This window comes from Sceloporus occidentalis, unplaced genomic scaffold, assembly GCF_023333645.1.
Source record: "Sceloporus occidentalis isolate IW3139 unplaced genomic scaffold, rSceOcc1.0.p SCAF_5, whole genome shotgun sequence".
Lineage (NCBI taxonomy): Eukaryota > Metazoa > Chordata > Lepidosauria > Squamata > Phrynosomatidae > Sceloporus > Sceloporus occidentalis.
This window is the reverse complement of record NW_028316985.1, coordinates 5,219,510-5,246,686: the sequence shown is the minus strand read 5'-3', so window position 1 is coordinate 5,246,686 and position 27,177 is coordinate 5,219,510. Positions and strand designations below refer to the sequence as shown.

The window sequence follows — 27,177 nt, the reverse complement described above, 5'->3', positions numbered from 1 at the left end:
GGTTAGAGACATGTGTACCCCAGTCTTAAAGGGTTAAAATCCCCCCTACAGTTTACCTATATCTTGCAGAAAAAGCAGGGATTCATCTTCAGGTAGCATCTTTCCCATTATTACTACTACAACATGCAGTGTTATCTTATGCTATTGCTCCACATAGCCGACAATGCACTCCTTAACTCCGCCCCAGGGCGCCATGATGCCATGCACTGCTCCAGAAGGCACACAGCATCATGATGTACCTCTAGCACTGCGCTATACAGCCGTGCCGCCAAGGCCATGACGCCCTTTAAGGGGGAAAGGAAGCACCCACAACACCCTTTTGCAAGGTCTGGTTTCCTGATGCACACTGCCCCCCAAAACACAGAGAGAAGAGTAAACTTGGAGTGTTGGTCAGCCGGCCACATCAAACGTGTTGGCAAGCCTTAAGCATAAACAATTAAAAGTGACCAAACAGTTTTTCATCGCTTTCTGTCAATCCTCCACCTCCAGAGATTTTTGCCCTCCATTGTCAAGAGATAAGCAAGGCCCAGCTGAGCTAAGGACTAAAAGTGATGTTGACAAAAGGACATGGTTTTCAATTTTCTTCAAAAGGAACAACCTAGGAGGCTTCCTAATAGATTTAAACTGACACAGGAACTTTTTGTCTGAAAGGGCTTCAGCCTTCTGAAACAGCAGGCAACAGGCCAAAAGAGTTATTCTGTGTAACCGAGGAGAACAAAGTACTTCACTCAAGGACAGGGGGACAAACCACAATCCAGACTCACTGCTGTGGAGTCTTTAGAAACTATCAAGAAAAGGATGAGCTAAACCCTATTTATCAGACAGATGCATCCAGTTGGTCTTTTCATGAAAGTAAATGGTATTCTAACACCATCAAAGTATCCTAAATTAAACATCTATCTTATTCTCAGCTGGGTCACTCTATCGAACCTTAGTTTGTTAGCTCCAGTTTTATCTCTTCATAACCAACACCCCACATACCTGGACCCCCCATTTAACAGCTCTATGTGTCAAATGGTTCCTTTTCACACATCTGCCTTCCGTTCTGGCCACCTTTCACAGTCCTCAATTCATACCCAGTAAATTTGGGAAAAGAAAAAGAAGTGGGAGGGAGGTGTGACAAGTTTTGGTATGTCTACAAATATTATATTCTCGGGGGGAGGGGGGGCAAACTGCTTTACTGCAAGAAAAAAATAAAGCCTTATTTCTGATAGTATTAATTAACCATGATTGTTTGCATACAGTGCTATTTGTGCATGGCACTCCATGAAAATTAAAAGAGGGCAGATTTGTGCTCCAAAATAAAATCTGATGCACAGGAGGCAGTGGAAAGAGGGAAGTTTGAGTTGCAGTGGGGTGTAGGGTTTGGGCTCTGTCAAAAGCATCAAGAAAAACATAGGTTTTGCATACAGATCTGAAAAGATATGGCACATTATTATTACTACTATCCTTTTAATTTAAGGATATGCTACTTTTCTCTGCTCATGAAATGGAAAAAAAACACCACTTTGAAACTATGGCAACAGACCATCTCTAGCATGAACATGTGCACAGCCCACCTGAGCATTCAACCCTTGATTAAAAGGACTACATTTTGATGTCAAAACCTACATTCTGTCTATATATTGTAATGCCTTTTCCACATTCGCCATGCTGGCCGTGGGATTCTGAGAACTGTAGTCCAAAAAAACCCACTCTTTTCCAAACTTGGTCTCTTTGTTAGGGCATCTGCCGAGGAAAACACAGACGCTTTTGCTCCTGCTAAACACTGCACCATGTCTCCTGAAAGAAATGGCTCATTCAGAATGTGACACTAAGCTCCAAAGTCTGCATAGACCTGTCACCTTTTTTGGACATTTAAGGCACTCATTTTGTTCTGAAAAGATCCTAAACAGTGAAATAGCTTGAGCACAACACAGCTTGAAGAACACACTTATTCTATAGTCTATATCATCTACACATAGTCTGTACTTATAGACTATGAACCTGATGTGTAAATATCACTGAAGATTATGCTTGGAATGCCATTGACATTGACAGACCTAGAATTCAAAGGCTGCTGGACTCCAAGCAGTTGTGGACTGGGCTTTCTGACTGTGCTTTGCCCTTGCACAATTAGAAGAAACAGATGGATGCAAAAGAGTAAGAGCCACATAAAACATTATAGCATTACTAGAGGCTTACGGAGGCTTAGGGAGCTGGGTATGTTTAGCCTTGAGAAGAGAAGGTTAAGAGGTGATATGATAGCCCTGTTTAAGTATTTAAAGGGATGTCATATTGAGGATGGAGCAAGCTTGTTTTCTGCTGCTCCAGAGAACTGACCACAGAACAACGGATCCAAGCTACAGGGAAAGAGATTCTACCTAAACATTAGAAAGAGCTTCCTGACAGTAAGAGCTGTTCAACAGTGGAACACACTCCCTCAAAGCATGGGAGCGTCTCCTTCTTTGGAGATGTTTAAACAGAGACTGGATGGCCATCTGTTGGGGTCCTTTGATTGTGTATTCCTGCATGGTAGGAAGTTGGATTGGATGGCACTTGTGGTCTGTTCCAACTCTATGATTCTATTATTAAAATAGAATTTGTTTCTTTTTGATTAATATATATAGATGGCACTGTAGTGGTTTGACTCTGGGGACCAGGGTTTGAATCCCAGCCCAGACACGTAAACCCACTAGGTGAACTTGAGCGAGTCATACTCTCTCAGCCTCAGAGGATCTCCTACATGATGTGCTCAGAATTTAAAGAGAAGCAAATAATGGCCTCTTCATAACACTATCCTCCAGAGATTAAAGACAAAAAGAACTTGTTCTCAATAGGTACACAGGACTGGTTGTTAGTGGCCAGGGCAAAGGTCAGCATAGGATAGTCTTAAATCAAACAAATATTTACTGGTATTAATACAATCTGCATCTGAGGGTTTTTTACTTGTGGTCTCTTCCAACTCTGCATCTGAGGGCCCTTGTGGTCTCTTCCAACTCTACGATTCTATGATTCTACTATGGTTAATAAAAGGTAAAGGTAGTCCCTAGACATGAAAGTCTAGTCATAACTGACTGTAGAGGTGGTGCTCATCTCTGTTAATAAGCTGAAGAGCTAGTGTTGTCCAAAGACGTCTTTGTGGTCATGTGGCCAGCATGACTGTACCAAATGCTTTTAACTTTCTACCGAAGTGGTACTTATTTATCTACTTGCATTTCCATGCTTTTGAACTGCTAGGTTGGCAGAAACTGGGACTAGTGACAGGAGCCCACCCCATTATGCAGCACTCGGGTCTCAAAATGCCAGATGGTCAGAACTGGTGTCTTAACCATGTCTACCCCTCAAATCCCTACAACAGTCAGTTGGTTAGGTATGTAAATACTTTGAATATAATAATTTCTGTGTGCACAAATACGCACCACCACCACCAGAAGCCTGTGAAATGTAGAGCCCAAGAGGCACAATTCAAAGCAGCCATATGCAAGAGATCAAAAGTTAAGACTATTCAGATACAATAAAGAAAGAACAAGCAAGTTACATTCAACTGCACAAAGGCATTTCACCAAAATAGGGACATTTATTGTCATTATTCCCTTGCTGTTGACATTAGCAGTAGTGGCCCTGTGCACCTAATAAAGGCAAAAATGTTGTCCCAGAACATATGTCAACAAGCTGGCTCCAACTTTACCAGACCACCTCTTGGATATCTAGAAGGACAGTTATCAGAAATTCCAAGCCTATGATTTATGCACTGGTTGAAATCTTTAAAAAGCTTTTTTAGGCAACCTCAACAGCACACCCAGTCAGAGTGAATTTTTTAAAAAAAATCTTTAAACAACGCACCCTGGTGCCATGGCACAATCTGCTTCTTTAACCACCTTCAGCGATGACAGCAGTATGCCATGGGATCTTGCAGCACCTTTGAGACTAACTAAAAGAGAGAAGCTGGTAGCATGAGCTTTCGTAGACTTGAGCCTACTTCCTCAGTGCATCTGGTGATAAAAGCAGTTTGTCAAGTAACATGAAAAGCTTCTGAGCATCAGAAAACACTTAAGGCCTCCTTCAACACACAGAATTACCTGCCTGGAGTTTGGCTACAGTGTGCAAGTAAGCGTCCAACCTGTAACCCTGCAGAAGTGTTGACCATACTGTGTGTATAAAGGCGGCATCTCTAGAGGTGCCAGGCCCTGCTAGTGGATGCTGGATTCTGAATATCAGCATCCCACAATAATGCATAAAGGACATGCTGTTAAGAACTTCCAAACACAAAAGACCACAACCATTAGTTTATAATGTAAGGTAAAGCAGAAATATAACTTTCCAGGTCTGATCAACTAGTAGTTTTGAGATGTCTTTATTTATTTATTTCACTTTTGTGCTGCTTTTCTCCCAGAAAGCAACCCAAGGCAGCTCACAAATAAACATTTTAAAAGACTTTACAATAGAAGTTTTAAAAACACTTAAAAACAGCAAATAAAAATATAAAATTATATACATTAAAAATTACAATACACCCCCCATATAACAAACACTCCATATAAAAGTCATCCCATGATTAAGTATTAAAAGCCTGCCTGAATAAAACCACCTTTGCTTGCTTAAAGAAACAGCCTGTGTTGTGGGTCTCACTGCAGAAGGAATATCAGAAGAGAGAACCTGAATATTAGAAGAATGTTTCTCACTTTGCCTATTCCCACCTTGTTTTATTTTGGGTGAAATGGCAATAGATTGATTTACTATTTTCTATTCCAGTGTAGTTCACCCTTCTTTCTTTCTGGCTTGTCTTTGCCAGCACAATAAAGTGCAACCAGAGAAAGCATACTCAGACATAAAGACCTTATCCAACTGGAATCAATTTCACTTTATTCAATCACCAAAAAGCCAAGTGACATGCAACTAGATATGAGCTTAGTTTAGCAAAGCTGCCATCATGGCCTTAACTGGGATCAAAGCTCCTGCCACACCAAGCGCCTAAATGCCAGCCCTGTTTAATTTTGCCACCAGCCACACTTTTCATGACATCCCATTAACACAGAAAAACAGCCCTGCTGGAGGACCCTGCTAATCCAGCATCCTGATTCCACCACTATCCCAGACGCTAACCTCAAGGAAATATGCCTCTTAGGGTGAAATCAAATCTGGGAACTGAGATAACAACTTGTTTTGTTTGGGGTTGCAGTCTCTCTGAAGAACGAGGATTGCAGGTTGGAGGTGCTCTTGTACATAGCGTTCTGCCTGGGTGATAATGTAGCTAGGACTATCTCTGCTCAACTCTGGTTGGTGTGACAGATGCATGCCTTTTCAGGGAAGGCGGGCTTGACAACAGTAGTCCATGCTCTTTATACTGTCAGACTGCCATAATGCACTTTACCTGGAGCTACCCTTGAAAGCAGTTCAGAAGCTATAGCTAACGCACAATCCAACAGCTAGACTGTTGTCTAACATGCACAATGGAGATCACACATCACTAGTCTTGCACCAACTTCACTGGCTTCCAATTTGATTCCAAGCTCAATTCAAGGTGCTGGTTTTGACGTGTGTGTGCATGTGCCTTCAAGCTGCCTGATGACTTACAGCGACCCCATGAGCTTCATAGGGTTTTCTTTGGCAAGGAATACTCAGAGGGTTTTTTGCCAGTTCCTTCCTCTGAAATATAGCCTACAGCACCTGGGATTCACTGGCACACTCCTATACAAGTATTAACCAGGGTTGAACCTGCTTACAAAATCATATGGGATCTGGTGCCTTTAGATTTTGATATAAAGACCTAAACAGGATGGCTATCTGAATTACTGCCTTTCCCTATATGATACGAATTCATCACCTGAGAAATTGGTTCCTTCAAAGGGCTCATGTCCTACCTGTTATACTAGAACATCACAATGCCAAGGTACCCATTCTTAGTATTAGTAGAGGAATCATTGGCATGAGACTATGACCTCTACTCACCTCTTAAGGTCTCATATATTTAACTCACAGCTTCACTACCATGGCAGCTAGGAATCAAATTTGTTCCCTAAGGACAGGAACTCAAAGCACTGGCTACAGCTGCATAGTGTTTGACCAACACGCATATATGTGATGCATATATCTGACACTAAGTGTGAAATGCTGGAAAACCTTTAAGTCTTGGCTGCAATTTCTGCAACTTCTTACCTTCCAGTGGGAGTCACGGTTCTTACTAATAAGACCATTCTGCACATACATTTCAGTAGGGTTGGGAAGGACTCTGTGGAAAGAGTACTTTTCTAGCTTGAAAGGTTTAATAGGCTTTTTTAGATTGTATAACTGCAGCATGAGGCCTAATCTCTTCTGTTTCTGAGCTACAGTTCATTCAAGGCTACAATACTCAATGTTATGAAGAACATAAGAAGAGAATGGATCAGATGGAAGATCTTTGTTGTCCAGCATTCATTTCTCACAGTAGCTAACCAAATACCTATATAAAGTCGGCAAGCAAGACACAAGTGTAACAGTACCAACCAGTACACACAAACACAAACCCCACAGACATTTCCCAGTAACTGGAAGTGAGAGGCATACAATTTCAGATCCTGGATGCAATACAAAGCTATCATGTGTAGTAGCCACTCTCTATAAATTTATCCAATCTGCTTTTAAAATTATCCATTTTAAGTTGTACTGAACTGCAAAGTTTAACTATGTACTGTGTGAGGGACTCCTTTTATTGCATTACTAGTTGTTTTAATGTGATGCTGGTGCTTTTACTGACACTTGCGAGGACTTCTACTTATCCTGTCACTGCCCTCAAATGTTAAGGGCCTTCTGTTGCCCCTATCATTGTGGCACCATAAGTGGTGGATCTCCTTGTGGTTCCTGTTAGAGATTTTGTTCTTATAAACCCATTCCTGGACACCATCACCCTTGAACCACTGCGGCCTCCACAGGTACCATGGGCCTGAGCTCAAACAATAGCTCTATTGTAGCATTCAGAGAGGCACAGGAGTATAATACAAAAAATAATTTATTAAAGAGAAGTTGAAACAGCAAATAACAATTTCAAACAACAAAGGTTGCTTATTAAATATAACTAAATCCTAAATGACTCCAACATATCCCACTCACTCTCTCCATATCTCCACATAATCCTAGCTAAACCTAACTAATTGTCCTGAGTGTAATTAATCCCTATCTCACCTGACTAGCTGTCATACATACCAACCTTTTAAAAATCCCATTCAAACATTCAGCCCATCAGCAGTCAAACCAAACATTCTGTATTCTCGTTGTTGTTGGGTTTGTTGCTGTTGTGTGTCGTCAAGTTGTTTCTGACTTATGGCGACCCTCGGGCACATGGGGGTTTCTTGGCAAGCTTCTTCAGAGGGCATTTGCCATTACCGTTGCCATCCTCTGAAGCTAAGAGTGTATGACTTCTCCAAGGTCACCCACTGGATTTCCACGGCCAAGCCAGGATTCAAACCCTGGTCTCCAGAGACATGGTCTAATGCTCAAACCACTACATCCTCCTCTACTCTCACCCCCTATCAAAACATCACTTATGACATACAGAACCATATTTTGCCTTGCTCTAAGCAAACACAGTAATGTATTTTTAGAAAAGTCCATAACATAACAAAATTCTGTAACTCAAAACCCAGCAAAAGCCAGACCGTTTAATTACAAGGAAAGACAAATCATTAGCCACAGTGGAAACCAAATGTGAGATCAAAAATGCCAATGCTCTAGTCTTTACTTGTTGCTGTTCCTCACTATGACTGAAGTTCAGGAGAGCACAAAAGCCCTCTCACCTTTACTTCATGATCCAGCAAATGACTTCTTACTCATTATTAATATGCATCCATGTTTCCAAACCAACAAAAACAAATCCAGACAAGACAGTCTTCCTGAACCACAACCTCCTGCACTTGCCCCTTCACAGAAAATTACAGAACAAGTCAATCTGCTATGCACTGAATTTTATCATCAATAGCCCACCTGCCTTTTCTTACATCAGCAGGTGAAACATTTCATTACTGTGCGTGATCCAGCTTTATTACTGCCAAATTATACATTCAATTCCAATAAAAGTGAACTTCCGAGAAGTTATGATCTTTTTCAGTAACAGTTACCTATCTGTCGACATCCACAGAAGATCTCCATTCAAACCAGTGAAGGACCATTACGCCATCTGGTTCAGAGCTGCTCAATTTGTATGCATAATTACAAGGACAGCTTTGCACAATTTACAAGAGCTGGGCCCATTATATGTAAATGTATGTGGCTGCTAGCAAAATTAAGCTTATCTTTCTTGACGGTATCCGTGTCCCTTTGCCTCATCTGCTCATTCACAAAACACAAAAACTAATAGGGCTTTCATATCAAAATGACTTGACGCCACATTACTGCGTGACAGCAGCAGATTGCTGCTCAACTTGTTCATGCATTGGTCTCTGGTGCATTTCTTGACGATAAAGTTAGGGTCTGTGAATTATTACTTGAAATTATTCTGCACCATCTTCACCTCTAAAATAATCTTGAGGTAATTAAAATGGTGACATGCAGTATTAGCTGGCTGAAATAGCTGCTATTACCATTTCTATCCTGTTTTGTTTTTATTATTATTGCTGTGGTCTCTGAACATTGTGCAAAAAGAAGCTTAAAGTGCAGTTTACTTTTTTCTAGAAGACTGCAGTACTTCCAGTTGAGTGTAGAAAAGTAAGCTTAGCCTCAAATTATAACCGGTTAAACAACGAGTGGGGGAAAGATGATCTGAAGAGATAGGCTAACTAGTCCACTCACCTGTTCACAGGCAGGACAAACCCCACTCATATCCACCTATGCAACCAAGGGGCAAGATACTACAACACAGAGTAGGAGGAGCAATACCTGCAAAGGAAACAGCACCAAATGCCAAAAGCCATTTTGTATGCTGCAGATTAAAATGCAAACCTGTCATCAGTCTCTAGCCAGTGGTCAAGCAACGGGATTTTGAGAAGAAGCAAAACCCACCTAACAAGAAGTTTTCCACTGGGTGCAACTGGGACAGTCAGTGTGATGGAGCAGCAAGAACCTCAGGCCTGGACATGGTTTCAAATTCAGACTTGGTCATTAAGGCAGTGAGAGATTTTCAATTTCATTTAATTCCCGTGTACACAGTCAAAATCTAAATACAATAGACTACACTCATCCCTCCACATTTGCGGATCTCACATTTGAAGACTTGATTATTTACGGATTTTGTTAATATCTAGGTCCTCCAAGGCAACTCTGTGGTCAACTTTATTCAAAAGTTGCACTGAAGGACCTACAGATTCCTAGAGAGAACACTCCACTAGGCATTTGGAGCTCCTCCAGCTCAATTCTGTGGTCAATGTCTGGCAGATGTTGACCACAGAGTTGCACCGGAGGACCTAGAGATTCCTAGAGAGGTGTTCTCTCAGGTAAAAACATAGTGGTTTTTTTATTTGTGGTTTTTCACATTCATGGGGGTCCTGTGCCCCTAACCCCAGTGAATGTGGAGGGGCAAGCGTACATGCAACTTAATATGAAAGTTGGAATCGCCCAAGTTCTCTAAGGTGCGGTACATACCACCAACAAGCGGCATACCGGTGCCGATTTTAGGGTTAGGGACCACACGGCAACCATACGGTCCCTAACCCTACTATGTACAGGCAGCATTACAATAGTGGCGCCATGTGTACATGGCGGCGCCATTGGGACGTAAGCAACGTGCAGCGTCTGCACATCACCACGCATCACTTACATAACGAGTGCACACTCATTACATCCGCCCTGCGGCGGAAAAAGAATCCACAGAGTTTGGCGGCTGGGGCTTCCGTCCGAAGGAAAGTAGGCCACCAGCAGGCCACCCTTTCTGGGCGGTGTGTTCCAGGCCTAAGAGAACATATAAAGGTTCATAATAAAGCTAGAAAAGAATAGAAATGCCAGCAACACGTCCTTCAAGGAAACAACACAGAGAATGCTAGATCAGAAAACTAAGGCAAGAGAAGTCCCAACAGAAAGGTCTGTAGCCTACAGCGGGAGGCATTTCTTTTTTGTAGCTCCCCTTTTTTCTGCCTTTGTCTTTAAATAGTACATTAACTTTTCAGGAATCCTGTACTGCTCTAAAATAAATTAAGCTATTACATTTGTCTATTATGACTAGGCTCGGCTTTTAACACATGCATTCAGAAAACGTACTCAAACTAGTCTGATCGAATTACTTGTCATCACACTGCCCTAGGAAAGAATGACGGATATACTTTAAAGATTTTGCACTTGTTAAATATTTCAGTATGTTGAAAGTTTCTAAAATTGCTAGCAGAGGATGTTTAGAAGCAGCAGACCTCAGATTTTATTTTTTTATTGCTTTGTAACTTAATTTTTCCCCTGCTTCAAGTCAAAGGAAACATTTCACATTGCCAAGCACTGTTGCAATTGGTTAAAAAAATATATGAACCCTTAGGAGCTGTTTTTTAAAAATAATAAAAATAAAAATAAAACCTCAAGTGACTTGGTAACTTCCAATTGTCTATTTAAGGATGCCTATGCATACTTAACATGCATACTTTCCCTTCTCTCCGATACTGTCAAATCCCTTCATCATATTAAGGTGTGCATCCAGCTGACAGACTCTGTCACAACGCAATGTAGAGATAGACTCCTAGACTCTGTTAGGATAACCTAAAAATGAATTATCAGTGATTTAGGGCCAAAACAAACTGGCCCAAAGAGGTGGCATGATGCCGCCACTGAAAGAGCCGGGTGGGCACCGCAGCAATTGCACGCCACAGCCCCATTCCAGTGTATTGCTGGCACAAAAAAGAAGCGGCAAATTGTCCAGTCCTTTTTGCACTATCTTTTCCACCCCTGCTGCGGCTTTTTGGCGTTTCTGTAGTGCAGCAGATGTAAACGCCACAATGTTGGAACGTCATGATGTCAGTGCATGTGGTCAGCTGTGTGGATTCGCAATGGCATGGGAGCGTACGCCATCTGAATGCCTTGCCCCATGTCACCAGGAAGCCATGCCTCATGTCATCAGGAACACTACAGAAATCATGTAGTTTTACACCACTGTAACTGCCTCAGCTCTATCCTACAGAAACGTAGTATTTGTAGTTTGGTAGGGGCTGGGAAGAAACTAGCTAAGATCTTCATGTGTAAAGATATAGCATTCATTACCAAAATCCAGAACATTCATACCATAGTTTTGCTGATTCCTATGCATGTTTGTGAAAGCTGGACAGTTATGAAAATTGACAGGAAGGGAATCAACTCATTTGAAATGTAGTGCTGAAGCAGACCGCTATGGATACCATGCAAAAACAAACAAACAAATGTGTCCAGGAGCATAAAAAGCCTAAGCTCTCACTAGAAACTGAAATGACTAAACTGAGATTAGGGTACTTTGGATACATCATGAAACAACACAACTCATTGGAAAGTATGTCAATGTTCAGTAAAGCTGAAGACAGTAAGAAAAAAAGATTACATAACAGATGAATTGAATCCATCAATGAAACTATGGTTCTGAGTTTGAAAGCTGTGAGCAGGACTGTTCATACCAGGATCTCTTAAGAAATTTTTCATTCATAGGGTGGTCATAACTCAAAGCCAACTTGTTGGCACACAGCCACAAACATTAACATACACATTAAACATCAGACACTACTGTTTGCTCCACTACAAGGCTTGCACCCAACAGCACTGTGAAAGGAACAGATGAACCCAACACCAATTCTCTCCTCAGCCTTGACACTCCCTCCATTTTCAGGTAGATTTCCTTATTTGCCTGTTCTGAATACTAATTTTTAAAGCAACACATATGAATTTATAAAATTATCCATTCAACTTATTTTGTTCAACTATTTGTGGGTGAACCATGCCTCCTTAAACATATCCACTCTTACCCAATTTTGGAGGCTTGACCAAGCAGGGCCTGGATTGGTCAATGCATGGACTGGAGACCACCAAGGAACATCAGGGATCTCCAAGCAGTGCTAGGAGAGATTTCTGTTGGAAACCCTGAAAAGCTGCTGCCAGTCAGCATGGACAATACTGGTCTAGATGGATCAATGGGCTGTGCCTGCTATGTCTAAATACACCAAAAACTTCAGAATGTGGAAAGGGAATACGGTATTACGACAGTTGTTGGTCAATCAATATTTTGCACAGGTAGCTGGCTTCTGCTAAAAAACAACACAACTATTTTGAAGTTGACCTTGGCAAAAACATTCTTCACCTGAGGAGAACCCAGGAGGGCTATTTCCACTTAATGTTCAAATGATGTACTGTACACCTACACACCTCTTAACCTCTGGATACATATTCAGCTGAGTAGCTTTTAAGAAGCTGAGCTGTGTTAAAGACTTCAACAGACTCGTACCTCCCCATGGAAAAGCTACAAAGTCACACCACACAAAAATTATTGTCTGCATACAACTGGAAAAATAAAGAATAACTGGGGCAGCAGAGAAAAAACCAAGAAGGAACTCATTAGGGTGTTTAAAATCAAATTGTCCTCAAGAAACTCATTCCATTTCATCCAAATTGTCCTCAAGAAACCCATTCCATTCCATCCAAATAACAACAGAACATCAATGGATCATCAAGATCAGATTTGCTGTCACTGAGGTGTTTACCAAAATGATTTCACAGACACATGGAGATTCTTATTGAGATTCTTACTGATCATCACTGGAAGCATGGACATACCTGATTTACCTCCAATCGAGCTATGACCACTTGACCCAGCTTTCTGCTGAGACCTTCCACCAGGTGAAGAAGGCTCCTTCATGCGCTCTATAACATTTTCAGACAACTGAGGAGAAATGAAACACAACACTCATTAAACATTTATAACCTGTTTATCAATTTGCCCTATTGCCCCACCAAATAGCAGGCAAGTCCAGCAATGTATTACTGTGGTTGGCAGCCTGGAAAAATACAATGGGCACTCAGTTTCCACTGGGGTTTGGTTCCAGGACCCCCATGGATACCAAAATCAAGATTGTTGAAAGAGGGTTTGCCTTTGCCTTCCTCTGAGGCTGAAAGAGTATCTGAGGCTGAAAGAGTATGGCTTGTGCAAGATCAACTAGTGGGTTTCCATGGCTCAGTGGGGATTTGAATCCTGGTCTCCCCAGGAACCTAGTACAACACTACTCAGGCTTTCCCACAAGCAAATACTGCGACAAACTATGGGAAGTTTTTTCCAACAAGCCTGGTTAATAGGATGCAAGGACTATGGAAACGAAGGCAAAAGAACTGATGTTGTACTGTACTGAATACACATTAATAGCATATATTTGTAAATTCTAAACAGGGAGAGGTAATGCTAATTCACAGAACTGCCATGCAGAAAAAGCTCCTTGGCTGTTGGCAAAACCAGTGTGTTGTGACAATTGAGCAGTCAGAGACAATTGAGTGTCAACCCTACAACTTCTTTGCTACCCTTGTTTTGGAAAACAGAGGGAGTTCATACTGGGCAGTGTCACAGAAACAGAAGAATGCGTGTTTACAGGTAAAAGAACAAAGAGAGGAGGAGAAATCAAAGAATACATGGTAGAGAGTGACAGAAAGTAGGTGCCAGCTGAAGTCAGAGGAAATCAAAGAGACAGAAGGAACAAACCCTTCTGCGGGTGCCACCCCAATATTTCTCTGTTTCATCATTTGCCTTTCATTTTTTCTTTTGAAGTGCTGCTGGTAAGAGCTTTTCCATAAGCTTCAGAAACTACAGGCATGACACCAAAAGGACCATTATAAGTATCTCTGAGAAATGGGAGGGAGGGTTCAAGTCAAAAGAAAGATGCCCAACAGGTCAAGATGAGCAAGAAAGATGTAGCAGGCAAGAACATGGCAAGCGGGCATTAGTTTACTAGGCCAGGGTTTCTAACACCAAATAGTTAAAATTCACACATTGGATCACAAAGGCAATAATGATCTAATTGGGAAAAAATGATATTCTATCCTTCTACCAGGATTGCTTCCAAAGGGAACAATTCAGTATAGAAAAACGTAAGAAATGAAAGATGATCCAGCAGACAGTAGGTACAAAATTACACAAACCAACAAACTGCTGAGGATCCAGTGCCTGCAGCAGCTTGGTTTTAAAAAACAAAATACCTGTTTTTTCCCCAACCGTGTGAAAGCCATTAAAACCTTTGCAAGTTGCTAAATCATTTCAGGACAGGAAGACACAAAAGGGGAACCAAGTACTCCTCTACGCTATTTGCTTGCTTTTTCTTTTTAATTTATGGGTTTATGCTATCCCATTTGCTTTCCAAGCTATCTACTGGGGAAGATTTCTATTTAATGCATCCAGCAGAATCCTTCTTGTTGTTGTTATCTGCCCTTGAGTTGATTTTGATCCATGGTGACCCTGTGGATGAAACATCTCCAAGACTCCCTGTCCTCCACTGCTCTCCTTAATTCCTGTGAAGTCATGCCTGTGATCTCCTTAAGAGAATCCATCCATCTAGCCTGCAGCCTTCTTCTCTTTCTGCTCTCTTCCTCCTTTCCTAACATCATTGTCTTTTCCAGTGATTCAATCCTTCTCATGATGTGTCCCAAGTACAACAGCCTCAGTTTTGTCATCTTGGCTTCCAGGGAGATTTCTTGCTTGATCTGATGTAGGACCCATTTGTTTGTCTTTTTGGCTGTCCATGGGATACTCAGTACTCTTCTCCAGCACCATGTCTCAAATGAATTGATTTTCCTCCTATCTTCTTTAACTGCCCAGCTCTCGCATCCGTACATGGTGATGGGAAACACAATGGCTTCGATGATTCTAACTTTTGTGCACAATTATATATATTTGCATTTTAGGATCATTTCTAGTTCTTTCATAGCCCCTCTCCCTATTCTTAATCTTCTAGTTTCCTGCAATCCCCATTTCTATCAATGTTTGATCCCAGGTATGAAAATTCTTTTACTATTTCTATTTTCTCATTGTCTAGGTTTAATTTGTGTAAATTCTCCATGGTCGTTGTTTTCTTTATGTTCAACAATATGCCTGCCTTTGCCCTTTCTTCCTCAATTTTCCTTAGTAGTGATTCCAGGTCTTTGAGGTTTTCTGCTAGTATTATGGTGTCATCTGCACATCTTAGATTGTTGATATTCCTTCCTCCTATTTTCACTCCTTCTTCTGTGTCCAAGTATGCTTTTCTTATAATACATTCTGCATATAAGCTGAATAGGTAGGGTAGCAAAATCCTTGCTCCCTTAATAATTGTCTCTGACACCCCTTTGCTCTACAAATGTTTCTTCACTCACTTCAGCTTCAGTGTTTTTGGTTTGTTTGTGTGGCGTGGTGCCCAGGGATCAATGGCATGAAGAGTGAGTGAGAATGCAACTGAACAAACCAAGGTGGCTGCTTCCTATCCCTCTAGGCAAGCAAATGCTTGGCTGAATTGTATCTGTGCCACCTCGCTCTGAGAAAACAAATGATCCTGGATAGGCCATATCAATTAACCACTAGGCTCTCCTTCCTGTCCTCCACAGTGCCTGGCCAGATGCTTCTGAGAAGCCTACAAGCAGGACAGTAGTGTTTCCCATCCACTGTTGTATCAAAGTAGTAAGTATTCTGGATCAGTTCCAGTCCTGAAAAGTCTATAGCAACAAATAGCCATGGACAGCTTTAGCAAAAAGAAGCCATTCTAGATCAGACCAAGGAAGATGAACCCTCCCTTTGCCATCTGACATCATTCAGCTGAGAGGGAGAGAAAGTCCAGCCAGCTCCATCAGGCCTGGCCTAAGGTAAGAAGATGAACCCTCCCTTCAGTCCATCTGCCTTGGTCCAGGCCTGAGGAAGAGAAGAACTGCTGGACCTGCTCCCTTTCCCCACTGCCATTTCCTTCTCCTTTTGTGTCCTGTCTGTTTAGATTGGAAGTCTGAGGGCAGGGAACCGTCTAATTAACCATTTTGTAAGCCACTTTGAGAGCCTTTGGGGCTGAAGAGCAGGGCATAAATACTCTACATAAAAATAAAGGCCAGAATTAATCATTCTGCTCTCCATAGACATTCTGAACAGCCATGTCCTTCCATACATGACTGCCCAGGCTCTGAAATCTTTGGTGGAAGACCTTTCAGCGGAAAATCTAGAGGCAACCATATAACACCTGTTTTAAAATGGCTTCACTGGCTTCATATTAGTTTCCGGGCGCAGTAAAAGGTGTTGGTAATAAGCTTTAAAGCCCTTCATGGCTTCGGTCCAGCTTACTTAAGGGAGCGCCTTCTTCCACACAATCCACCCCACACACCCGAGTCCTCTGGGATGAATTCACTGCCGTCAAGAAAAACCAGGTTGGCTGTGGTTACCCAGTGGACCTTCTCAGCTGCTGCTCCTAAATTATGGAATGGTCATATTACCACTCTTGATGCCTTTAAGAAGGCTATCAAGACGGATCTCTTCTGGCAGGCCTTCCCAGACTGACTCTCCCGTTACACTGATGTGGACTTGCCCTTCGATTGCCCTAGAGGTCTCTCTCCAATCTTGCCACTTTTAATTCATTTTAACTGATATTTTAGTGCTGTGACTTCAGTGTCTGCTTCAACCTCTAGAATCCACTTTCAAGGGAATCCAGGCCGGCTGCCTCCTTGGGGTCTAGGGAGGCTGCAAGAGAAGGCCTTCTCCCTGTCTGCTCCTTGGTCCTAGAACTTCCTTACTACGCGGGCTAGATGTTGCTTGTAGTTGTTATTGTTGCTGTTGTTGTGTGCCTTCAAGTCCTTGCACCTTCAGAAAGAGGGAAAACGGTCAGGTGACCTTGGACCACCCATTCTCTCAGGTTCAGCCTGAACCCACCTCACAGGGTTGTTGTCTTCATCCAAGGCAGGGGAAGGAAGGAATTATTGTGGTGTTGGTGATTAGTAGTAGTAGTAGTATGACTTTAAGAAATGGATAGACTAACTCATGTGATTCAAAAGAAATCACTGGAAGACTTTAACAAACACTGGGATCCTTTTATTACATTTTAAAGGAAGAGAAAGGAAGCTTTTAAAAGGCCAACGCAATGTTAGGCTGCATCAACAGACGAATAGTGTCTAGAATGGTCAAGGGAAGTAATAGAGCCACTCTGTTCTGCTCAGGTCAGGTTCCACCTGGAATACAGTTCTGGGCACCACTATTTAAAAAGGATGTTGAGAAACTGGAGCGTGTCTAAAGGAGGGCAACTAAAATGGTGAAGGGTCTGGAAACCATGCCCTATGAAGAATGACTTAGGGATCTGGGGATGTTTAGCCTGGAGAAAAGAAGGTTAAGAGGTGATATGATAGCCCTGTTTAAATATTTGAAAGGATGTCATATTGAGGAGGGAGCAAGCTTGTTTTCTGCTGCTCCAGAGAACAGGACCTGGAACAATGGATGCAAGCTCCAGGAAAAGAGATTCCACCTCAACATTAGGAAGATCTTCCTGACAGTAAGGGCTGTTTGACATTTGAACACACTCCTTCCTCAGAGACTGTGGTGGAGTCTCCCTCCTTGGAGGTCTTTAAGCAGAGGCTGGATGGCCATCTGTCAATGGGGATGCTTTGATTGAGATTTCCTGCATGGCAGAAGAAGGGGATGGACTGGATCAGGGCCCTTTTGGGTCTAGCGTCCTTTGCCTCTGCTTTGTGGAGGCAGCTCTTGACCCACAGAAAGCGAGAGGAGTTGGGGCTGTGATCAGTGTTATTCAGCGCCGCTGATGCGAAAGCAAAAGAGGAAGGAGAGCCTTGTCCCGCGCCTTGACCTCAAAGCAGCTCAAAGCGGGATATAAAGGCGGCTAATGACTGGAGCACCCGCGACGGAAGCGCTCCCGGAGCCTCTCACCCGGACGCCCTTGACCACCGTGATGTTGTCGTTCTCGTCCGCCTCGAAGGTCACCCTCCGCGGGGCGCTGCCTCCTCCGCCCATGCCGCCCCTCCGCTCCAGTCGACTAGGCCGCAAAGCCTTGAGCCCCGTGCTCAAGGAGAACCCTCAAGCCCCGCCCGCCGACGCCGCCATTGGCCCGGCGCCCCTCGCGCCCCGCCTCCCGCGTACGCACGCTGCGCTCCTATTGGTGGAGAGAGCGGTTGCCACGGGCAACGGGCCAGCCCGGCAAAAAAAGGAAAAGAAAAAGTGACGCGCCTTTTCTGTGGAAACTTTTTTACTCAGGCCTCACAGTGTTGGGAGATTGATTGATCTTGGGACTACGCCTCCCAGAGTGCAGATCGGCAAAATGGGCGCGCTCGCAATGCACAGTGGGAAATGTAGTTTTTTCACCCAGACTAGGCCTTACTATGGATGAGGGAGCAGAGTTTGGAAACTGAGTTGTGAAATGGAGTTATGAGTAGCAAAGTATATAGGAAATAGTAGTAAAGCTATATAATATAATATATATATCATATAATATATATATATATATATATATATATATAATATTATTTAACTATAATATATAATATTATATATAATATAATATATATAATATAATATACAAATAAATATAATAAATTAATAAATATATATATATATATATATATATATATAAACATAAAATATAATATATATCATCTAATATTAAATATATATATATATATAAGTTTTGGTTTTCCACACCACAATGTTCACTGCTTGAGAGGGGGGATTCTGGGAATTGTAGTCCAAAAAGTAACCTCCTCAAGCTATGGGAGGGATTACAGGCTTATATATAAAACATTTTGTGGGACATTTCATCCTTCTCTGTCAATTAACTCCGGTGCCGCAACAAACTACAAATCCCAGGATTCCATAGGATGGGGCCAGGGCAGTTAAAGCTCTGCCAAGCAGCTGCATTATTAATTCTGGCACCACAAATAATGAAGTACGATTCCCAGTATCCCCTAATATAATTTGTGGCTTCCTTTGAGAAAGAACTGAGGGCCAAAACACACTGCAGAAATAATCCAGTTTGAGACCTCTTTAACTGTCTTCCCTGGATTCTGGGAACTGTAGTTTTGTGAGACATTTAAGCTTTCTCTGTCAGAGAGCTCTGGGCCCAACAAGCTGCAACTCCCAGAGTTCCATGGCCTTGAGCCAGGGCAGTTAAAGCAGTGCCAAACTGGGTTATTTCTCCAATGTGGATGCAGCCTTTCTTCCATTCCTTTCTCCTCTTCTCCATCCTCACTCAGCTATTAAGTAATATCGGTTCAAAATATTTATTAACTAAATAAATATTTTTGAACTGATATTACTTAATAGCTGGCATGCAATAGCATTTTGATATTTGGCATGAAATGGTATTGTGTGTTTGATTGTTGGCATGCAATGGTATTTGGTATTGGGTTGCTGGCTTGGAATGAAACTTCGGTTTCAACAATATTTGACGGCTGGCATCCTCTGCTGTTTTGTTACTGACAGTTGACATATCAAATTTTTAAGTATTTCCCCAAATCAAGACCAAGAAAGGCAACAAGACCAAAGTATTCAGAGACTGGGGAATAAAATTTGAAGTGCAAAGACGAAATCTGAATTTGTAGTATTAAATATCTGCAGCCGTTTTAATTTTGCTTTTCTTTAAATCTCAGGACAACAGGCATGCACATTGCAAGGACCATTGCAGAATAGGTTGAATCCTATGCAGGTGCCAATCGTGGCATTTAAAGTGGGTTCATAGGACTTTATCACACACGGAAAATTAGAAGGTTAATCTGGGGTCATCCAAGGTATTTCATGTAATTTCACAAAAGATTTTAAAACGACGTTGCACGCAAACAGAATGCAATCCAAATGCAATCGTGAGACATCCCAGGAATAGCTGAATTCGGAAAAATATAGAATTTATAAATCCTTTTCCACTGTGAATTCGCAGTCAATTCGTATTTGCATTAGTATGAAATGCATCTCCAGTTCAGCCATGGGATTACTGTTGGCCATGGGATCCTATCCTCCCTACGCATGCACAAACACACTAAATCGAAATCAAGAAGTCGATGGGTTCGTACTCATCTGATTATTTCATTCGCATTTGCACTGCTTTCTCTTTTGGATGGACACTGTGTTCGTCTGTGCATGTGATAAGTTATTACGTAATTTCTTGCATTTTCTGATTGCCCCCCCCCCCCTTTCTTCTTCTTTCAGTACGGTGAGACATTCCTCCGTGTGAAAAAGTCCATAGTACTATAATTGTGTGGCCCAGAGATACTGCATCTAGGAAACACCATGGTTGTCCCACTTTCCCTCTTGTGGGTTCCAGCTGGAAACTGGAAATTGCCGTTGTTGTTAACTGTTCATGAGCTTACCTCGATTCATGGCAACCCTGTGGATGAGGCATCAGCTTGTAGATTTATGCCTATGACCTCCATGGTTGAGTCTAGTCATCTGGCATGGGCTCTTCCTCGCTTTCTACTATCTTCTACCTTTCCTAGCATTATTGTCTTTGAGGATTCAGCAAGCTTGTTTTCTGCTACTCCAGAGACTAGAACATGGAGCAATGGATGCCAACTAGAGGATAAGAAGTTCCCTCTAAGCATTAGGAAAAACTTCCTGATGGTAAGAGCTGTTCAACAGTAGAAGCATTACTGTATTTTCTATAAAGAAAAGATATTGTCTTTTTATTGTCTATTAAATGTTTTTAGGAGTGTCACGTTGAGGATGGAACAAGCTAGTTTTCTGTTGCTCCAGAGGACACTGAGCAATGGATGCAAACTACAGCAAAAGAGATTCCTCCTCAACATTAGGAAGATTAAGAATGTCCTGACGGTCGGAACTGTTTGTTTCTTCCAACTTTATGATTCTAAGACCACAAGTCCTATGAGGGTTGACTTATGGAGCTGGGGATGTTTAGCCTGGAGAAGAGACGGTCAAGAGGTGATATGATAGCCCCGTTTAAGTATTTGAAGGAGTGTCACATTGAGGATGTTTTCTGCTGCTCCAGAGACTAGGACCTGGAGCAATGGATGCAAGCTCCAGGAAAAGAGATTCCGCCTCAACATTAGGAAGAACTTCCTGATGGTAAGAACTGCCCAACAATGGAATATACTGCCTTGGAGAGTGGTGGAGTCTCCTTCTTTGGAGGTTTTCAGGCAGAGGCTGGATGGCCATCTGTTGGGGATGCTTTGATTGAGAGTTCTTGCATGGCAGGGGGTTGGACTGGATGGCCTTTGGGTCTCTTCCAACTCTATGATTCTATTATTCTAATTAGTTGTGTCTTCTCTTAATAAAGAAACAGGGTGGCTTTCATACTAAGGAGAAATATAGCAAAAGCAGTCAAAGGATACAGTGCAAAGTCAGACATAATCATGTCTGCAAAGCTTCAGAGTAAACCGGAGGTAGTCAGCTCCAAATCTTGGGAAAGGTTTTTTCCCCTCATTTTACATAGAGGTCATGATGGTGGAGGGCTTCTGGGAGTCATAGACCAACAAAGTAATTATTCCAAGCTCTGGCTCGCTGTGGGATAATCTTACCATGCACGCCACAAATAATACACCATAATCAGTTTGATAAATATGCTCCTGGCCAGCCGGGGAAGGCATGGCAGTGCAGGGCTTCTGGCCACTTCAGAGTACAAAGCGTGCTGAGTGGGAATTTAGCATTTAACATCAATGTCAGCAGAAATGTTTCATGACCTTCAACAGGCTTCTTGCTCCCCGCTGCGTTATTCATTGCAGAAAAAACATGACCAAGCCGTAGCATCATCTCAGACACATTGGAGAGCCTCCTGCCGTGAGCATCAAGGCCTGGCAGCTCAAACAGTGATTAGTCCCCCCAACTCCGCTGGAGCAGCAAGGGGCATTGCTCCCAAAAAGAGCCTTTGATCAGACCCTTCTCTTCAGGACCAGGAGAGAGGAAAGCAAAAAGGCCTTTGCCCAGTGTTTTTTTTCCCCTCAGCAAAATGCTCTTGCGGCACCAATCCACAGCCAGCATTTGGAGATCTAATTTTGCCCTTTCTGTGATGAGGGCGGGTGTGAAGGAAAAACGGTGTCAAATATAAATGTAATCCCTAGAGTTCTGGAATTTTCCTTGTATTCGCCTTACAGCCTTTTCCTGCACTGTTTAACAGTTTTAAATGATTTTCTATTACAGAAATTTTCAATTTGGTTGATTTATTTGTCGTGTGTTGCTGTTTGCAGTATACATGGGCCTCAGATAGAATCGCAGAATCATAGAGTTGGAAGAGATTATTATTATTATTTTCTTATATCCTGCCTTGCTCCCAATACAGGGACTCAATGCAGCAAACAACAAGTATCCCAAGGCCCATCCAGTGCAACCATTTTCCTGTAACTTGCATCCATTGCATCCTGCTCTCTAGAGCAGCAGAAAACAATATATCACCTCTTAATCTTCTCTTCTCCAGGCTAAACATCCCCAGCTCCCTGAGTCATTCCTCAAAGGGCATGGTTTCCAGACCCTTCACCATTTTAGTCGCCTTCTTCTGGACACGCTCCAGTTTGTCAGATGATAATCCCAGGGGCAGAAAATTGGCTCCTGGGCTCCTTAAAGCTGGCCACCCCTTGTAATGGAAGGAGGGAGCCACTTTGTAACAGGAGCTGGAGTTGCTCCAAAAATAATCATCATGGAGACTGAGCTCTTTTGCTGGAGAAAAATTGATGCCCAAACTATCCAAGCAAAAGGTCATGCAGCATGAGATGCAACACAATGTAACATGGGTAGGGTTGCCATATCCCGCCAGGGGGCGGGACAATCCCGGTTTGGGCTGTGCCATCCCAGTCCTGGTCCGGTTTGGCGCCCAAACCGGGACGGCCCCGCCCACCACGGCCACATCAGCCCCCGCGGCGGCTCCAAGGCCTTGCTGATGCTTGGGAGGGCTCTCCGCAGTAGGAGCTCCAGCAGCGGAGACGCTCCCTTCCGGGCCCCAGCAAGGCCTTGGAGGCAGCTCTGCGGTCGGAGCTCCAGCCGCAGGGTCCTCCAAGGCCTCCGCAAGGCCAGGGAGGAGGAGGAGGCCGCTTCCCACCACGACGATCGCTGCGTTGAGGAGCAGCCTCCGCCTCCTTCCCGGTTTGGAGGTCCTCGGGGATGGCAACCCTAAACATGGGTTTGTATGTCTGATAGATCCCCTCTCCAAGCTGGCCCCACAGGCCCAAACCCTTGGACTCCTGTCAATCACCTCAGCCTTTGCCCCCCAAGGTCCTTCCCTGGATTGGGTACATGGGCCTCAAGGTGATCCCTATGCGGATCAGTGGCTGTGTTGTTCTGTGGGTTCACTGGGCTAAGTGTGACCAGACTATTAATATCAATAGGAACAGGCAGATACAGTGGCAAAAATAGAATCAACAAGTTGAAGTTTATTAATACACATTAACCTCTGAACTATTCATTTCATTCACAGCTGCACAAAACCCTATTCAGTTCTTCCATCTGGTTGCCTCTAACTCTGTTACTGCTCTTCCCTATCTCTTGGCCTCCTTTCCCCTTCTCCCTTCAATTCTATTCTTATCTATGCCATCTTCCCTTCTCTTTCTGCAATCTTTTTCCAATCTCTATACCATCTTTTTCTCTGCAATCTTTCCACTATCTCTATGCCATCTTTCCCCCCTCTCTCTGCAATCCTTTTCCTATCTCTGTACCATCTTTCTCTCTGCAATCTTCCTCCGTCTCTATGCCATCTTTCCTTTTCTTCTCTGAAATCTTTTTCTGATCTCCTTGCCATCTTTCCCTCATCTCCCTGCAATCTTTCCCATCTGTACATCATCTTTCCCCTCTCAGGGGTGATCTTGTTGACTATAAAGAGACAAGTCCTCTTGCCACTTTCTTGTTCCATTTACAAAAGTTGCACCTGATAACCATTCGCTGAACAGTGAAAAAAGGATAGATGCAACTATACTGATTTTTTTCCCCATCAGCAGTTTCCTAAACTTTTCCAATCTTATTCACTAGGTTAGAGAGACCTCTGAGAGGTCATTCAGGCCAGTCCCAAATCTCACAACTATATAAAGGAGGAGGAGACGCAGAGTAAAAGGAGCTGAGCTAAGGCAGGGATTGTACCAGCAACCTGCAAGCTGCAATAAAGGGAGTAATTATCTAGAGCTGGAAACTGTGCGACTCTACTCCTTGCATAAGCACTACCCAGAAAGCACTCAGGTGCAGTTTAATTTCTCTTGTTGTTTTAATATTGCCTTGACACCTGGAATTCAGGACTTTCATTTATATCAACCTGCAAATCCGTTTCTATCTTTCTTTTGTTCGGATGTAGGTACAGCTGAAAACAAAAACTTAATATATCAAGAAATAAGTAGAAAGAGAATCCAGCAGTTTGAGAACAATGCCGTATTTAAGTATTTACATATCGAGAGCCAGTAGTGGTTTAAGCACTGTACTATCACCTTGGAGACCAGGGTTCAATTCCCTGCTCAGCCATGGAAACCCACCGAGTGACACTGGACAAGTCATATACTCTTAACCCCAGAAAACCCCATGATAGATTTGACTTAGGGTTGTCATAACTCGGGAATGATTTAAATGCACAATTAGAATGTCACCTCTGGATGCCCAAATGGTACCTGCAGTGGCAGACTGCAACACTCTTGAGGGAGCCAAAAATGGAGCATGCCCACACCTGGGCTACACAGATGGTCTCCTGGGATTAGCAAGGTATTTTGTCATTGTATTTGTTCAGAATTCAGTGTACCATATTTTTTTCTTAGCAAAAGCAGCACAATTACTCCGTAGATGCTGCATGTTCATGGACTGCTAAACTTTTAGTGCTCAGTGGTAAAGCATACAAAATCTAAAGAGTGTGTCTGTCCCCATGATCTCCTTCTTAGAGGCATTATAGTGGCCAGTGCCAAAATGACTATTTCTGGGAGTTTGCTTGCACCCACCCATGCTCATCTTGTATTCTTATACCTCTGCTCTGAACTGGTATGTGAAGATGACTTCTATTAATACTTTTGACACAAAATTTGCCCAGGAAACCCTTAAAGAAAAGCATAGCAAGAACTGAAGAAGATAGCAGTAGCAAATAATAAAAATTAAAATCGGTGTACTGAATACATATTGAAATGCCATCTTTGTCATCAGCTGCATAAAAAGCAACATGGACATATCTACAATAGCTTCACAAAGGTTTTGCCACAGATACCCTTAATACTTTGTTGCCAAGCTTCACCTTTCATCTGCGAAACCTGATGGTCACCAAGTCATGTCAATGTGATGGTTAATACTCTCTTGGAGAGACAGACAAGAGATGTGTAACAGCTATGAATATTTTTACACAACCCCTAAAGAAAAGCATAACAAGAACTGCATAAGTTAACAGGAGCAAAATACAAAAATTAAAATCAGTGCACTGAGTGCATATTGATCCATGCCATCTTTAAAGTTCTTTATTTGACATATTAAAAGGTTGCCACTGTTTCATTGTCTATTTCCATTTGTTTTAGCTGCAAGGGCAGCTGAGAGAAATGTGCCATCTGCTACCTCTGTTTTGTCTGATCCGCTGCCGGTGTCGCATGAGCTTAATTTTCCAAAATTGTATTAACCTGTTGTTTATCAAAGTGCCAAATCAAAGAGACTTAACCACGGTGCCTCAGAATGGCAGCGAGATGATCCTGCTAGTGCCTTACTGAGTAAATAATCTGCTCCAGTCGCATACAATTAATCAATTTGCTAGTGCGCAAGGGAATTGGCAAGTCTTGAACTTCCCATAGGCAAAGGAGTACAGCCTCAGCTTATTTCTGCAAAGGCAAGCAGTTAACTGAACTCTCAGCTTTCCCTGGGAGGGGAAGCCAATAAAAGCTGCTGGAATTACACCTGGAGCAGCTCAACTGCAGTCAGCACAAAAGTGAGAGCCCCAGTGGGTCGGAGGAGGGAGCGACCCAGAACCAATTTACCACCCGACTGACTTTGGAGTCACCAGGCTCCGATGTCCCAAGCACACAGCCGGCCCTGATCCTGTCCTTGCAGGCTGTTTCTTGAGGAATGCTTTCAGTCATTGAAGTACATGGGACCCATTTAGGTATCCTCCTGGATTTCTTGAGGTAACAAGGAATCCAGTTCCTTTTTTGTGATTCTGTGACCAGAAGAACTCTCTCTGAGTGTGTCTGCATTACTTTAACCGCCACATCTCCATCCCAAGGAATTTAGATATTTGCAGTTTGATGAGATGCTAAGATGTCTTTGCTAGAAAGCTGTCATGGTGTATTCATAGAATCAAAGAATCATAGAATAATAGAGTTGGAAGAGACTGCAAGGGCCATCCAGTCCAACCCCATGTCATGCAGGAACTCTAAGTCAAAGCACCCCAACAGATGGCCATTCAGCCTCTGCCTGAAAACCTCCAAAGAAGGAGATTCCACCACTCTCTGAGGGAGTATGATCCACTGTCAAACAGCTCTTACTGTCAGGAAGTTCCTCCTAATGCTGAGCTGGAATCTCCATTCCTGTAATTTGCACCCATTGCTCCATTTCCTAGTTTCTGGAACAGCAGGGGGGGGGGAGCTTTCTCCATCCTCAATGTGACACCTCTTCAAATACTTAAACAGGACTATCATATCACCTCTTAACCATCTCTTCTTCAGGCTAAAATAAAATGAAATAAATATCCCCAGCTCCCTAAGTCTCTCCTCATAAGGAATGGTTTCCAGACTCTTCACCGTTTTGGTGGCCCTCCTTTGGACACGCTCCAGCTTCTCAACATCCTTTCTGAATTGCTGATCTAGATCTAGACACTATACTTCTGTTGATGCAACCTAGAATCACATTGGCCATTTTAGCTGAAGCATCTACTAGGATTCCTAGATCCCTTTCACTCGTATAAGTCTCCCTAAGCCAGGTGTTTCCCCCATCCTATATCTATGCATTTCATTTTTTTTCCTGTGTGCAGTACCTTCCATTTCTCACCCACAGGTGAAGTTCATTAAGAGAATGTTAAGTTCAGGTGACCAGATGCCATAAGTGCAAAGGAGGACAAGGCAAGAGAATATAGGATATTACAAAATAAAAGCTAAAAACACGCGTATAAATTCATTTCATATGCTTTATTTACAGCAACGCGGGGTTACTCAGTGGGCTTCTTAGTCCAGCTCACAATGGAAAACATTTTGGAATACCTCCTGGACAGAAGGCTATAATGGAGGACATGTCCTGGAAAAGGAGGATGTCTAGTCACCCTGGCTAAGTCCCTCACCAAACTACAGATTCCATACAAGATTCCATAGGATGGACCCATTCCCGTTAAAGTGGAGCTTTGTAGGCGTGGCCAGAAAATGTTGTGTTCTCCTCCTAGTTTAATGGCTGTCCAGAGAAATCTCTTCCATCAGGAAGGTCTGCTGAGACTCCAC

The 27,177-nt window shown here is 42.8% G+C and overlaps 1 protein-coding gene across 2 annotated transcripts in view; it reads right to left on the bottom strand.

Moving 5' to 3' along the window:
- CHCHD3 (coiled-coil-helix-coiled-coil-helix domain containing 3) overlaps window positions 1-17,896 on the bottom strand; it is a 265,622-nt gene extending 247,726 nt beyond the window's left edge. Inside the window, exons 1-2 of one of the 2 annotated variants that reach the window (XM_089527459.1) lie at window positions 17,747-17,896; window positions 12,658-12,763 (exon numbers count right to left, since the gene is read on the bottom strand). In XM_089527459.1, the coding sequence (XP_089383585.1) occupies window positions 12,658-12,763; window positions 17,747-17,830 (190 nt within the window). In that variant the 5' untranslated portion in view covers window positions 17,831-17,896. The remainder of the gene's footprint in view (window positions 1-12,657; window positions 12,764-17,746) is intronic. The other variant, XM_089527460.1, reaches the window with a different exon arrangement.
- Window positions 17,897-27,177: the final 9,281 nt, after the last annotated feature.